The sequence below is a fragment of the Felis catus genome, chromosome B2 (genome assembly GCF_018350175.1).
Source record: "Felis catus isolate Fca126 chromosome B2, F.catus_Fca126_mat1.0, whole genome shotgun sequence".
Classification (NCBI taxonomy): Eukaryota; Metazoa; Chordata; class Mammalia; order Carnivora; family Felidae; genus Felis; species Felis catus.
The window spans coordinates 97345393-97361946 of NC_058372.1; the positions used below are offsets into that span (position 1 = coordinate 97345393).

Sequence of the window (16554 nt, forward strand, 5' to 3'; positions counted from 1 at the left end):
GTAGCCCAGGTGGTTGTTGTCAGTTAGTTGGTAACTTTCAGTATTTTGATCTAATTTGAAAGAATTCCCCCAGTTTCTATGCTCTAACATGGTTTAAAAATAAGAATGTGATATTTATTGTGTGATTTATTTTGTGAATATAAAACAAATTTTATTATCTAAAATGCCATTAAAGAAAGATCAAAATAGCTTTACTTAACAAGTATCTAAAACCCATTTTATTATATTTATAAGGGAAGGTAACAATGATTAATATCTACCTTCACTGTACATTTGTTTTTGAACTCAACTGCCTTCCCTCCTTAATTTCTGTATTTCTTTGTGATTTTAAAAAGCTTTTTAAAAAGTTATTAAGCTTACTTGTTAATTGTGGATTTTAAAAAATAATTTTAGAAAAGGTAGCTCTATGTATCTCTAACTTAGGTGGAACAGTTTTATCTATATTATGCATTTCTGCTTTTGTCAGAAGGAATTTTTTAAAGCCCTGTATTAACCATTCTTGTAAGGTTTTTATTTTTTTCCTTTTTAATAGAAGGAATATTTGTGTTTGCGAAGGTTAGCAGAGGCTGGCTGTGCTGGAAGTGACTGCAGTGCCTTTTGATTATTCATGGACAGTAATAGAAGGCACTTAAAAAGAACAATGAAATTGCTTATTTTTGTGATGGGCCATCTGTTGAATTGTTTTGTGCAACAATTGCACAATAGTATCTATGTCATATCATTCTATTTTCAACAGCAGCTGATTATGTCTCACTGGCTATTTGTCCTTATTTCTAAAGTCCCATGACCATTTAAAGTCACCTTTTCAGGGACCTTTGCCAGAAAGGTATTAGAAATCTCAATCAGCTGTTTATTTTTCTTTTTTTTCTTTTTTCTTTCTCTCTCTCTTCTTTTTTTTTTTTTTTTTTTTTTGGTGGGAAGGGGGCGGTGGATGGGGTCTGTGATGGGAGCAGGAGGAGGGATTTGGTCATGTTAGCTCTAATTAATTAGACTTCCTAAATGTTTAGGACAATTATCTATGCTTTCCACCTGTAGTTTATAAAAGAAGTTAACACAGAACCATTTGATAATTTGGGTAGAAATGATAGGCTTGCAAAAAAGAGTCAAGTTTAAAAGACTACTATACACTCTTTTATGGTTTTAATTATCTGCTCTTTTCTTCATGGTGATAATTAGAATTTTTCTCTTGGAATTCACTTCCATCCTTAAAAAAAAAAAAAAAGATGAGCCATTAGCAAATTTGTTAGAGCAGAAGTGAGTATAAAATAAAACAAATGTGTTGTTGTCCATAGGTCACTGACATTGCTGATGCCATGATTCTGAAACAGCTTTTTGAAAATCTGTTCAAAAATGGGGTCGTCGTTGTGGCAACATCCAACAGGCCACCGGAAGGTAAAAACAAACATTGTGCTAGTCTCATCCAATTAGGTGGAAAATAACAAGCTTTGAAAAATCCATAATTTTATACTCATTTTATTGTGTTAGTAGAATCTGATGACTTTGCTTATCATTCATTTTATGACAGTCTAAAAAATCAGTTGGTATTTGTGTCTGAAAAATGTTTATATTCTTTGCAAGTTAAACCCACGTCACCCCCTGTGTTTGATGCACTTGCTGTTTTTCTCTGAGTATTAGATATATCATATATTGGTATCAAAAAATGATGCTGGGAGGTGCCTGGGTGGGTCAGTCAGTTAAGCATCCGATGCTTAGACGCTTGATTTTGGCTCAGGTCATGATCTCACAGTTTGAGCCCCATGTCGGGCACAAGCCCCCATGTGGAACCTGCTTGCGATTCTCTCTCTCCCTCTTTCTGTGCACTCTCTTATCTCTTTCTCTCAAAAATAAATAAATAAACATTAAGGAAAAAAAATGATGCCAGCAGGAAGGCTAGGTTTGAGGACCCAGAGGGGGCCTTGCAGGACCAGCCAAAAGGATCCTTGACTTTATGAAGGATAGAAATCAAATACAAAACACCAGAAAGTGAGAACAGGGTTTACTGAAGATACAGAGGGAGCAGATGCAGATGGAGCATCTGGGAGACTTGGGAAGGAAAGGAGCATGAGTCTTGTCTTGGTTCGGGGTTTGGGGGTTTTATTAAGGATTGTGGTCTGCTGTATGTGTCCTTTCAGGCATCCAAGAACTGGTTAGAACAAAGATAAGGGCCCAGGTGTTAGTCCTTGGAGCCAGTGGGCCTTGGCATTGAGATGTCTAGTGCTGGTGGTCTGGAATATTCATATGACAGCTTCATTGGTCATTCTCACCTGGTCCTTCCTTAGATGTAATCTCTACTGAAGAAATCATTAACTAACTCCCTGCCCCTTACAAGGAGGAATTACAGCTGTCTGCATTCTGTGGACTGTGTAAAGTGGGGTGTGGGTCCTAGAAAGAACAGAAGCAGGAAAAGGAGCAAAAAGCAGATTTTTATGGAGTTCTTCAGTTTCTCTGTTTCAAAAATACAAGGCTTTCTAATTGCTTTTTAGGGGCTGTAAAAGAAGCTCAATGAAATGAAAGAGAAAACTCCTAATTGAGTCTTAGAAAAAGAGTTGAATCTTGCTTGCATAAGTAGTTTCTAATACTTAATTTTATTCCTAAAAAAAACACTTGTGGCTTATTTGAACATCATTTAAGGATTAAAATACAAGTAATATCTAGATAAAAACAAGTTTAAAATGTTTTATCTTTCCATGATGTGGTCAGTTGAAGGCCAGAGGAACCAAAACCAATATTTAATGCCTTCTTTAAAAAAATTTTTTTTTGATGTTTATTTACTTTTGAGAGATAGAGACAGAGTGTGAGCAGGCAAGGGGCAGAGAGAGAGGGAGACACAGAATCTGAAGCAGGCTCCAGGCTCTGAGCTGTCAGCACAGAGCCCGATGTGGGGCTTGAACTCACGAACCACAAGATCATGACCTGAGCTGAAGTCAGAAGCTCAACTGACTGAGCCACCCAGGCGCCCCTAATGCATTCTTAATGTTAACATCTTTCTACCCTGGAATGCTCTACCACCTGGAATTCCCTGCATGGCTAATTCCTTACCTTTTTCAGGTCTTTACTCAGAAGTTATTTTGCCAAAGAACTGTAGACTTATCTTTCTATTTGAATCTACAACCCATCCCTTTTTTTCTTACCTTGCTTCTCCTTTCCTCCTTTATTTTCTTCCTTGTGGTTTATTGTCTATCCTCTTCCAGGATGCAAAGGGTTCATGAAGGCAGTGACTTTTATCTCTTCTGTTCATGGGTATATACTGAACAACCAAAACAGTGCCTAGCTGATCTCAATAGTCTTAGAGTGAATGTTGAGTGAATGCATGTTTTTAAAGGTTATCCCTGGCTGCAATACTGAGAATGGATTGTGGGGATGAGATTTCAAAGTTGGAAGTAAGGAGACCATTGATGATATCATTGCTGCAATCCTGAGGGGAGATAATGGAGCAGTGAGGGTGGTGAGAGTAGTCAGAGTTTGGATATATTTTGTAAGCAGAGCCAAGAGGATTTACTAATGGGATGAATATATGGTATTAAAAAAAGAGAAAGGGATAAAGAATGACCCAAAGGTTTTGGCTTGAGCAATTAAAAGGATGAAGTTGATGTTTCCTGAGATGGAGAGGACTATAGGAGAAGCAGATTTGGGTAGGGAGGGGAAAGTACTGAGGCAGATGCATATCAGAGTTTGGATTTTAATGGAAAAGTTTAGATTGGAGATGAAAGTTTGGGAGTTCATTGGTCCTAAAGGAAGCTGGTCAGAGCAGCCAGTGAGGTAAGAGGAGAACCAACAGAGTATCAAGTGAAGAAAAGGAAAATGGTACAAAAGGATGGATGTCCACTTTTGTTAAATGCTACTAGGAGGTGAAGGGGAGGTTGAGAATTGACCATTGGAATTAGTAACATGGAGTTTATTGGTGGATCTGAAAAGAGCAATGTAATAGTGATAGTGTGAGTTTTTTCCTTAATAAGCCATGTCATGTGGATGACTTCTATTGAGTTTATAATCTGTTGTTACCTAGATCTTACTTTGTGAGCTGCTGTCAAACTAGGTGTCTCTCATTCTGTGTTTGTGTAGTTGATTTCTTTTTTCTTCCTATTACATTTCAGCTTATTAGTCTGTCTGCATTGTTCTATTTTATGATTTATGTTTGATTATATTTGATTTATGTTTGTATCTTTTTCAAGTGTGGTTCTAACAGATTAGTTTTAGCTATCCCTACTAACTATGACGTTTATAAAATGGTAATCATGCTGCTATATCTTCAGCCATTCATTAATTAAAACGTAACCAAGTTTAGACCCTCATAGCATACCATTAGAGGCCTTATTTTAGGGAGACATCAGTTAATTGATACTATTAAATCCGGTTATTCAAACAACTGTAGTTATACCTCATCTATTATATTCTAAGAGAATTATGAATGATTCAGATGCACTTATTAAAATATCTATAATACTGTTATAGATAGCATTCTTTTTTTTTAATTAAAAAAATTTTTTTTAACGTTTATTTATTTTTGAGACAGAGAGAGACAGAGCATGAGCGGGGGAGGGTCAGAGAGAGAGAGGGAGACACAGAATCCAAAACAGGCTCCGGGCTCTGAGCTGTCAGCACAGAGCCCGACGCAGGGCTTGAACTCACGGACAGCGAGATCATGACCTGAGCTGAAGTCGGCCGCCAAACCGACTGAGCCACCCAGGTGCCCCTTAATTTTTTTTTTTTAATGTTTACTTATTTTCGAGAGAGACAGAGACAGAATGTGAGTGGGTTAGGGGCAGAGAGAGGGAGACACAGAATCTGAAGCAGGCTCCAGGCTCTGAGCTGTCAACACAGAGCCCGGCGTGGGGCTTGAACTCATGAGCTGTGGGATCATGACCTGAGCTGAAGTCAGACACTCAACCAACTGAGCCACGCAGGCACCCCAGCATTCTTGTGATTTACTAGGGTGATAACGCTATGAGACACAGCAGTGAGTGTTTTCATATTAGATCATCTGTGAAGGCTCTCCTTTAGCTGACTGGTGACTTAACTGTGTCATCAGTATTGCCTTTAAACATTCAGTGACAAGCTATAAATAGCAAGGTAGTAGAACAAACTTGGAACACTGCCCCTGCCACCAGCACCAGTAAAGACTGCCGAAAGGATGATTGCAGTTTGCTGCTCAGTTGGCAGTGATAAACTGAGGAAGGACAGCCACAGGGAAAGGTTAAGGAGCATTCTGGAACTCAAAGCTTTGTAGGAGTGAGCAAAGTTACAGGCCCACCAAGGTAGCATACAGAAATCCAAAGTGGAACCACTTTTCCAGAGAAGACTGAAAGTTCAAGATGTGGAATTACAAAAATTGGGCATTAGCCTCAAACGTAAAGCCTTTTCTAAATATGATCCATTGAAGGGACACTGTCATACACTGTTTTTTGTTTTGGGTTTTTTTTGCCATGGCAGACAATCATCATAAATGGCTTAATATTTTATTATAAAGAAGATGACATATACGTATGTACCAGGAAAATATAAAAGTATAGGACAAAGAATAAATAGGTCACTGGTTGCCAGAGGCTACAGTGGGAAGGTGTTTGACTGCAAAGGGGCAACATAAGATAATTTTTTTGGGTGTTTTGTATCCTGGTCATGGTTGTAGTTACTTGTATTCAAACTAATAGAACTGTAGATGAAAAAAGTTAATTAAGATTAAAAACAAATCACATGAATAAGAAATGGCAGAAAAGAGGTTAGAACCTAGGTTTTGTGACTCTTTACACATTATCCTCTATCATTTCTCCTTGTTGGTCATTACTGATCTTTGTCTACCCTGTCCTAGATAAAGTGTGTCCTCTTTTCCAACCGTCAAAATGCATTCAACTTTTTCTTTAGGTCACAGCTTTTCATCTAGAGCCTCCAGATAGGTTGTTGTTATTATTATTATTATTATTATTATTATTATTATTATTATTTTAAATAGCACCTACTTATTCTTAGAGTGTTATAAGAGGTGGGGGAAGAATCTTCTTATCAGAGGGTTGAGGCAAAGCCCAATGGCTGGAGAGAGAATGACCCGTTTGAGGAATTGGAAGGTAGCCAGTGTGGCTGGAGTACAGTGAAGGAAGGAAAGTAGGATGCAGTGAAGTACATATAACATGAATCTGGAGAAGTGACAGACCTTATAAAATAAAAACAAGGATTTTGAATTTTATTCTAAGGGAAATGGGAAGACATTGGATACTTTCAGTAGGGACTGACAAGAACAGAGTTGGACTATCACTGGGTATAGTGTGGAGAATGGGTTGTGGAGTGGAGTGCAGTGATGCGGTGGGCTCAGTGAAGACATGTTAGGAGGCTCTTGCAGCACACTGGATAAGAAATGGTGTTAGTTTGGCATGAGGCAGTTATTGTCACCTAGGGGGATATTGGCAGTGTTTGGGACATTTTTGGTTGTCACAACCAGGCAGGGTGGCAATAAGTGCTGCTATTGGCCTCTAGTAGAATTCTTGGTGGAAGCCAAGAATTCTGTCAAAATATCCTATAATGTGCAGAGCTACCCCTCACAACAAGGAATTATCTAACCAAAAATGTCTATAGTTCTGAGTTTCAGATACTCTGATATATGGTGATACCAATGGATATGGAGAAGATAGATCTGAAAGATATTCCAGAATTAAAATGGATAGTACCTGGTTATAGAGTGGTCACTGAGGAAAAGGTAAAGGAAGATTTAGAAATTGTTTTAAAATTTTAGGCTTGTACAATTAGGTGGGATGCCTGTCATTCAATAAAGACAGAAAAGTCTGGAGGTTAAAGGTCCTGAAGATAGTGCTCGGTGGAGAAAAACCTATTTTTTCCCTTCATTAATTTTTTTAGCATCTCTGTTTAATTTTCTTCTACTTCATTCATCTCATTCCCTCCATTTCTAGTTGTGAAAACATAAACTTCATGAACAAGAATGGGGATTATTGTTGTTGAGGGAAACTGCTATCATACCCTAATTTTTTAACAGCTTATAACTTGTCAATTAATAGACAAATTAATTTTAATGGAAAATGAGCAGAAACATTTAATAAGCAATTAATAATTTTAATGAAAAATAATTGATAGCCAAGTGAAAGCAACACCAGAATTTAGGAACCTAAGAGAGAAAAATCGTGTAGAAGAGAAAAAAAGGAAGTAATATTTGAGGGGAATGAAAGGAATAAGGTACCAAAGAGTGACTGCCTGTGTGTTACTTTTTTCTAGTCCTAAATTTGAATTCCTCTCTTGCTTGGGTCCAAGGTCTCACTCTTTATACCCCAGGTAGTTGCTAAAACCCCAAACCAGCATCAGTTCATGATTAGTACTTTAGCTTTTAGCCTCCTGTTTTTTTGCTGGTCTGTAGGGATTTTCCCACCTTCTTGCAAGCTTAAAATATGTTTAGTATATTATATTTTTAATTTTTTAAAGTTATCTGTTTTGAAAGAGACAGAGCGAATGGGGGAGGGACTTAGAGAGAGGGAGAGAGATAATCCCAAGCAGGCTCTGTGCTGTCAGTGCAGATCCCAACATGGGGCTCAAACTCACAGCTGTGAGATCACGACCTGAGCTAATATCAAGAGTCGGACGCTTAACCTACTGAACCACCCAGGCGCCCCTATATTTTAGTATATTTTAAGCAACAGTTGTAGTGTAACATTTGTAGTGCTACTGTTTTATATTTTCTAGGATAATCTGATTAAGGCTTTTGAGAGAGCATCTTGGATCAAATCTATAGGAATAGGAAATTGCTAGAAAATTTTCAGATAAAACATATCTAGAGATAGTTTTTATTTAATTTCTTATTTTTATAAAACCCCAATTAAATGGTTTATTCATCATTTTTGTCATTTAGGGAAATACTTTATATGGCCCATATACAAATAGACATAGTTTACTTATCAAAGATTATGCTGTCAGGTCATTAGAAGAGCCAAAAACAAAAATGCACAACTAAAATTTCATATATATGCTACTCAATTTTTAGGTTCTGAAATAGAATGTTGTTAATTACATGATATTCTAGTAGAGAAAAAAAAATATTTAAGAGCATGGAGAGCCTAACAACAAATTGATAATAGACAAGTAGGTTACATTAATTAAAATGTGAAATTAATAAATTTAAGAACTTATTCAATCAAAAAACAAGAATACATTTTTATGGGGGAAATATGTAAGTTGAACTCAGCTGTGCTTCTTTGACAGTAAGACACAAAGTGGTAAAAGGAAAAAAGACATTTGGGCTCTTTCCATACTTTGGCTATTGTCGATAGTGCTGCTATAAACATTGGGGTGCATGTGTCCCTTCGAAACAGCACACCTCTATCCCTTGGATAAATACCTAGTAGTGCAATTGCTAGGTTGTAGAGTAGTTCTATTTTTAATTTTTTGAGGAAACTCCATCCTGTTTTCCAGAGTGGCTGCACCAGTTTGCATTCCCACTAGCAGTGCAAAAGAGATCCTCTTTCTCCGCATCCTCGCCAACATCTGTTGTTGCCTGAGTTGTTAATGTTAGTCATTCTGTCAGGTGTGAGGTGGTATCTCATTGTAGTTTTGATTTGTATTTCCTGGATGATGAGTGATGGTGAGCATATTTTCATGTGTTTGTTGGCCATCTGGATGTCTTCTTTGGAGAAGTGTCTATTCATGTCTTTTGCCCATTTCTTCACTGAATTATTTGTTTTTTGGGTGTTGAGTTTGGTAAGTTCTCTATAGATTTTGGATATTAACCCTTTGTCTGATGTGTCATTTGCAAATATTTTCTCCCATTCCATCGGTTGCCTTTTAGTTTTGCTGATTGTTTCCTTTGCAGTGCAGAAGCTTTTTATTTTGATGAGGTCCCAGTAGTTCATTTTTGCTTTGGTTTCCCTTGTCTCTGGAGATGTGTTTAGTAAGAAGTTGCTGTGACTGAGGTCAAAGAGGTTATTGCAAGCTTTCTCCTTGAGGATTTTGATGGCTTCTTATGTTTAGGTCTTTCATCCATTTTGAGTTTATTTTTGTGTGTGGTGTAAGAAAGTGGTCCAGGTTCATCCTTCTGCATGTCACTGTCCAGTTTTCCCAGCACCATTTGCTGAAGAGACTGTCTTTATTCCATTGGATATTCTTTCCTGCTTTGTCAGATTAGTTGGCCATACGTTTGTGGGTCCATTTCTGGGTTCTCTATTCTGTTCCATTGATCTGAGTGTCTGTTTTGTGCCAGTATCATACTGTCTTGATGATTACAGCTTTGTAATACATCTTGAAGTCCAAGATTGTGATGCCTCTAGCTTTGGTTTTCTTTTTCAAGATTGCTTTGGTTATTTGGGGTCTTTTCTGGTTCCATACAAATTTTACAATTGTTTGTTCTAGCTCTGTGAAGAATGCTGGTGTTATTTTGATAGGGATTGCATTGAATATGTAGATTGCTTTGTGTAGTGTTGACATTTTAACAATATTTGTTCTTCCTATCCAGGAGCATGGAATATTTTTCCTTTTTTTGTGTGTGTGTCTTCTTCAATTTCTTTCATAAGCTTCTGTAGTTTGCAGTGTATAGATTTTTCACCTCTTTGGTTAGGTTTATTCCTAGGCATTTTATGGTTTTTGGTGCTATTGTAAATGGGATCAATTCCTTGATTTCTCTTTCTGTTGCTTCATTATTGGTGTATAGGAATGCAACCAATTTCTGTGCATTTATTTTATATCCTGCGACTTTGCTGAATTCATGGATAAGTTCTAGCAGTTCTTTTGTGGAATCCCTTTGGGTTTTTCATATAGAGTATCATGTCATCTGTGAAGAGTGAAAGTTTGACTGACTCCTGGCAGATTTGGATCCCTTTTATTTCTTTGTGTGGTCTGATTGCTGAGGCTAAGACTTCCAATACTATGTTGAATAACAGTGGTGAGAGTGGACATCCCTGTCTTGTTTCTGACCTTAAGGGGAAAGCTCTCAGTTTTTCCCCATTGAGGATGATATTAGTGGTGGGTCCTTCGTATATGGCTTTTATGATCTTGAGGTATGATCCTTCTATCCCTACTTTCTTGAGGGTTTTTATCAAGAAAGGATGCTGTATTTTGTCAAATGCTTTCTCTGCATCTATCATGTGGTTCCTGTCCTTTCTTTTATTGATGTGATGTATCACATTGATTGTTTTGTGGATATTGAACTAGCCCTGCATCCCAGGTATAAATCCCAGTTGGTCATGGTGAATAATTTTTTTAATGTATTATTGGATCTAGTTGGCTAGTATCTTGTTGAGGATTTTTGCGTTCATGTTCATCAGGGAAATTGGTCTATAGTTCTCTTTTTTAGTGGGGTCTCTGTCTGGTTTTGGAATCAAGGTAATGCTGGCTTCATAGAAAGAGTTTGGAAGTTTTCCTTCCATTTCTATTTTTTGGAACACCTTCAGGAGAATAGGTGTTAACTCTTCCTTCAATGTTTGGCAAAATTCCTCTGGAAAGCCATCTGGCCCTGGACTCCTGTGTTTTGGGAGATTTTTGATTACTAATTTGATTTCTTTACTGGTTATGGGTCTGTTCAAGTTTTCTATTTCTTCTTGTTTCAGTTTTGGTAGTTTATATGTTTCTAGGATTTGTCCATTTCTTTCAGATTGCCCATTTTATTGGCGTATAATTGCTCATATTCTCTCATTATTGTTTTTCTTTCTGCTGTGTTGGTTGTGATCTCTCCTCTTTCATTCTTGATTTTATTTATTTGGGTCCTTTCCTTTTTCTTTTTGATCAATCTGGCTACAGGTTTATCAGTTTTGTTATTTCTTTCAAAGAACCAGCTGCTGGTTTCACTAACACACTCGCATTCTGTGTCTGTCTCTCTCAAAAATGAATAAACAAACAAACAAAAAGTTGTAAAGTTAGGTTGTGTATCTTTGACCTTTCTTCCTTCTTTAGGACGGCCTGGATGCTGTATATTTCTTTCTTATGACCACCTTTGCTGCGTCCCTGAGGTTTTGGGCTGTGGTGTTATCATTTTCTTTAGCTTCCATGAACTTTTTAATTTCTTCTTTAACTTCTTGGTTAGCCCATTCATTCTTTAGTAGGATGGTCTTTAGTCTCCAAGTATTTGTTATCTTTCCACATTTTTTCTTGTGGTTGATTTAGAGTTCCATAGCGTTGTGGTCTGAAAGTGTGTGGTATGATCTTGATCTTTTTTCTACTTGTTGAGGGCTGATTTATGTCCCAGTAAGTGATCTATTCTGGAGAAATGTTCCATGTGCACTGGTGAAGAATGAGTATTCTGCTTTAGGATGAAATATTCTGAATATGTCTGTTAAGACCATCTGATCCAGTGTGTCATTCAAAGCCATTGTTTCCTTGTTGATATTCTGTTTAGGTTATCTGTCCATTGTTGTAAGTGGGGTGTTGAAGTCCCCTGCTATATGGTATTATTATCAAAGAGTTTCTTTATGTTTGTGATTAATTGATTTATATATTTGTGTTCTTCCACATTTGGAGCATAAATGTTCACAATTGTTAGATCTTCTTGGTGGATTGACCCCTTTGTTATGATATGATGCCCTTCTTCATCTCTTGTTGTAGTCTTTATTTTAAAATCTAGATTGTCTGATATAACTATGGCTACTCTTTTGGCGACCATTAGGATGACAGATGGTTCTCCATCCACTTATTTTCAATCTGAAGGTGTCTTTAGGTCTAAAGTGGGTCTCTTGTAAACAGCATATAGACAGATCTTGTTTTATTATCCATTCTGTTACCCTAAGTCTTTTGATTGGAGCATTTAGTCCATTGACGTGTAGAGTGAGTATGGAAAGATATGAATTTATTGCCATTATGTTGCCTGTAGATTTGGAGTTTCTGGTGGTGTTCTCTGGTCCTTTCTCGTCTTTGTTGCTTTTGGTCTTTTTTTCCCCCCGTTTTTTCTCCCTTCAGAGAGTCCCCCTTAAAATTTCTTGCAGAGCTGATTTAGTGGTCACGAATTCCTTTAATTTTTGTTTGTCTGGGAAACTTTTTATCTCTTCTTCTATGTTGAATGATAGCCTTGCTGGATAAAGAATTCTTGGCTGCATATTTTTCTGATTCAGCACATTGAATATATCCTGCCACTCCTTTCTGGCCTGCCAAGTTTCTGTGGATAGGTCTGCTGCACACCTAATCTGTCTTCCCTTGTAGGTTAAGGACTTTTTTTTTCCCTTGCTGCTTTCATGATTCTTTCTTAGCCTGAGTATTTTGTGAATTTGACTATGATATACCTTGTTGATGATTGGTTTTTGTTGAATCTAATGGGAGTCCTCTGTGCTTCCTGTATTTTGAGATCTGTGTCTTTCCCCAGGTTAGGAAAGTTTTCTGCTATGATTTGCTTACATAACTCTTCTACCCCTTTTTCTCTCTCATCATCTTCTGGGACCCCTATGATTCTGATGTTGTTCCTTTTTAATGAGTCACTGATTGCTCTAATTCTTAAATCATGCTCTTTTGTGTTAGTCTCCCTCTTTTTTTCTGCTTCATTGTTCTCCATTAAGTTTGTCCTCTGTATCGCTGATTTGCTGCTCTGCCTCATCCATCCTTGCCGCTGTGGCATCCATTTGACATTGCACCTCAGTTACAGCATTTTTTTTCATCCCGACTAGCTTTTATCTCTGCAGAAAGGGATTCTAATCTGTTTTCAACCCCAGCTAGTATTCTTATTATTGTGATTCTAAATTCTGGTTCAGACATCTTGCTTGTATCTGTGTTGATCAAGTGCCCGACTGTCATTTCTTCCTGTCCTTTCTTTTGGGGTGAATTCCTTCATTTCATCATTTTGAAGAAAAGGAATTAATAAAGTAAAAAAAAAAAACCTTGAAATTAAAAAATTAAAAAAAACACAAAAAAGTCAAATAAAGGATGCTAGATCCTAGGTGTGTTCTGGTCTGCTTGTTGAAAGGAGCTTGATAGAGAAAAAAGGGAAGGATAAGAAAAGAAAAGAAAAAAAAGAAAATGGTTGAAAGTTTGAAAAAACGAATACAATGAAATAGAATAAAATGAAAGATGGAAGTAAAAAATAGAATTTGAAAAATTTACAAAAAAGTAAAAAATGTAGTAGGAAAAATGTAAAGAAAAATATTTTTAATAGAAATGGAAAATAAAAATAAATTTTTTTCTCATTCTATATTCAAGAAATAGAAAAGAAAAAAAAATTGAATAGATGGACCAGCAAACAGAGTGAGGTATGATTGAAATTGCCTTGGTTTCCCCTAGAAGTCGAACTATGAGGCACTTTATAGTCTGTAAACTAAGCAGGCGGAGAGACTTGTGTTGTTCCTGGAGAGTGAGGTTGGTCCAGCTGGGCGGGGCTTAGTGTAATGGCTCCATTCTCCACTAGATGGCGATGCTTAGCTTACTGGGATGGATTGTTGTGGTGCTTGTAGGTGTGTATGCACATGCGTGGGAAGGGTGAACATCACGTCACTCAGCTATCCAGTCTCTAGTGTTGGAACTGTGTCCTCCCCGACCAGCAATTGCACACCCCTCCTTTGTCTCTGGCTTTTGTCCACTCCCTGCTTTTACACTGTCTGTGACCAAGCCATCAGGTTGCCAGGTGGCACCTCCCTCCTGAGTTTTATGTCATATGCGGCTGTGTTTCCCAACCCCTCACTTCTGAGGGACTGTGGTTTTGACCCACTCAGACCTTCTGGGGGAGGGTCTCAATGAGCAATGCTGGCCCGCTTCTGGGAATGTTTGGGAGACCATGCTGCTGCTGATGCCCAGAGACTGCGCCTGGGTGCCAGCCTGCCCCAGAAAAAGTTCATGCAATCATGTAGCAGCAGCGTTTTAGGGAGTATGAAAATAACAACACACATCTGGCACAGGCTTCCTCCCAACATCCTTGTTCCAGCACCAGCGAATGTGGATGTTCTCCGGGATCCACTGGGACCTTTGGCTATGGGGAGGCAGCACAGCCTCTACCAAAAGTCCTCCCAACAGGGGAACTGCCTCTTGCCATATATCCTAAGGACCTTGAGGATCTTGCTCTCTGCTCCTGGGGATTTGCCCTTCCCACCAGAGCACTGCCAGGTATTGAGCTGCGGAGTTTCAGACTCTGTGCTCCCCCTGTTTATATGCCTCTTGCCACATATCCTAAGGACCTTGAGGATCTTGCTCTCTGCTCCTGGGGATTTGCCCTTCTCACCAGAGCACTGCCAGGTATTGAGCTGCGGAGTTTCAGACTCTGTGCTCCCCCTGTTTATAGAGTCTTAATGGAATTTAAATCCTCTCCTTTCTCCTTTTTCCCTTTTTTTGTTCTGTCCCTTGTGTATTCTGTCCCCTGTGTACTCTTTCTTTTCTCTCCAGCTGATTTCAGGTGGAGGGGATGCCCTCTGTATTCTTCCCCCATCTTTGTCCTCTCTCCACAAGCAAAAACAGCTCCCTGCCCTCTGTGCCTTTCTCCCCCAGTTCACCTCTCCATGCTGTGTACCTGCTGAGTTCTCTGGTTCAGGTTGTGCAGATTGTTGTGTTAATCCTCAAATCAGTTTTCTAGGTGTGCAGGATGGTTTAGTGTTGATCTGGCTGTATTTCAGGGACGAGACACGCAAAAAAAAAAAAAACAAAACCCTTCCATGTGGTTCCTCCATCTTGGGCCCTCCTCTAGTTTCTTAATATGATACCAAAAATGTGTATATCTGTTCAAAAGTCATTATTATGCTTAGTTGGGACATTGGCATTTCTACTACAAGTATGAACAAAGGAAGGATGCTACCTATCACTTTTTAACATTGAACTACAGTAGAGACAGAAAGAGTATAAGAACAACTGGGAGGATAGGGAAGGGAACCAAGGAGAAAACACATATCTTGATTATAGGGATTCTCTGAGATTAGTCATACCACTCCTTTTTCAAGGTCATGTAAAAAGAAAATACCATAATATGGGAACACTAAGTAGAAAAGAAAGAAGTAAATATTAGGAAATTTCTGTTTTATATTCTTTAAAAATAAGGAAAATATAGACTGTATAATATAGAAGATCTAAGTGGAGAGAAGACAGATTGAATTGAAAACCTATTTACTCAGAAATCAGAAAATGAAATCACTAATGTTTAAGAAGTATGGAGAAATAGAATAAAGAGAATAAAATGATAAAGAAAAAAAAAGTAAGTGCGTGCCCTGGAGGAAAGAGGTCTTAGTGTTTCTCAAAAAGAAATGTTTGAAATAAGAAAATTGATGATACCAATGAATTGAGTGTAAATAAATGTTTGTAGTTACTGTTTCCTTAGATATTTGTAAGTTTTCTTCCCCTTGGAGAGAGAGTTTACTGATTCTGAGTGACAGTATCATAATTTGTGGTACTTACCACTGGGGAAATATACAGTCACGTATTTTAGAATTTAAGGTATACTTTTCAAATAAGTATAAATAAGGTAAAAGAAAAAATATTTCTTAGAGCAAAAACTAGAAAGCAGAAGAAACAGAAAATAAGCATGCATAGAGCATGAAACAAGATCAAGCATGTCAACAGGAAATATCAATGGGATACATTTATCTATTAAAAACTAAAACTGATATGGCTGAGTTCCTAGCTCAAAGCCCTAAGCTTCTAGCCAAATGGCCTTCTTGCAGACAATAATAATAAATTCTGAATAAAATATATAACACAACTATCTGAAGGTCTTAGAGAGTGAAAAAATTCTAGGGCAGATAAGACTTAGAAGTAGGTCCAAAATTGGAGAGAATATCTTTCTTAATGGTTATCACCTTTAGGGCAGGTAAAATTAGTACTGTGCTGAATGACTGAAATTCTGATAGAAAACCCACAGTTTTTCTGGCCTGAAGAACCAGATGCAGAGTTTGGGGCTAGCATTACTGCAGAGAAATGAGAAGTGAATCCCAGAATAAACTAGATGGCTGTAGCTCTAAGTTCTGTGTATAAATCCTGCCCAAGTCTCTGATCTCTGAACCATACATTTGCAGAGTAGATCACAAACTTCCTAACTAAAGGTAGGGTCCTGAACTGAGATTTCTGTTTGTAGTTCGAGTCCATCTAAGGTAATTTCTTGCTAAAACAAAAATATTGACAGTCTTCAGAGAATGAGACAGAATCCACAAGGCCCAGAACACAATCTCAAAGTGAATAATGAGTAAAGTATGACCCAAGAGAAAAAACAATCAACACAGACCAACCCCAATAGACTTTAAAGTAACAATTATAATAATAATTGTTAGAGAAATGAGTTAAAGAAGATATGTTCATAATGAATGAAGAGATAGGAAATCTCAGCAGAGAAATAGAAATCATAAAAAAGTTCTAAGTTTAAAATTTAGAATTAAAAAAGACAGTATCTTACATGAAAATTCACTTGATGAGCTTAATAGCAGATGGAAATAACTGAGCAGAGAGTCAGAGAACTTGAAATTATCCAATGTGAAGAATGGAGACCAAGTGATAGAAGAAAAGAAATAGAGCTTTAAGAATTTGTAGAACCATAACAAGCTTTAGAACATAGTTCTAATTGGAATCCCAGAAGGCAAGAAGAATGAGGCAGAAAAACTTTTGAAGATAATGATCGCAAATTTCCTAATCTGTGGGAGACAAAAATCTACAGATTCAAGAAATTCAGTGAAATTGAAGTGGAGGAAA

General features: G+C 37.6%; 1 protein-coding gene across 2 annotated transcripts in view; it reads left to right on the forward strand.

Annotated features, from left to right (window-relative positions):
* The window catches only part of AFG1L (AFG1 like ATPase), a 200802-nt gene that overhangs the window by 78137 nt on the left and 106111 nt on the right, over positions 1 to 16554 (forward strand). For both annotated transcript variants that reach the window (XM_006931927.5, XR_006598149.1), the window contains exon 7: positions 1293 to 1392. In XM_006931927.5, coding sequence (XP_006931989.3) covers positions 1293 to 1392 — 100 coding nt within the window. The remainder of the gene's footprint in view (positions 1 to 1292; positions 1393 to 16554) is intronic.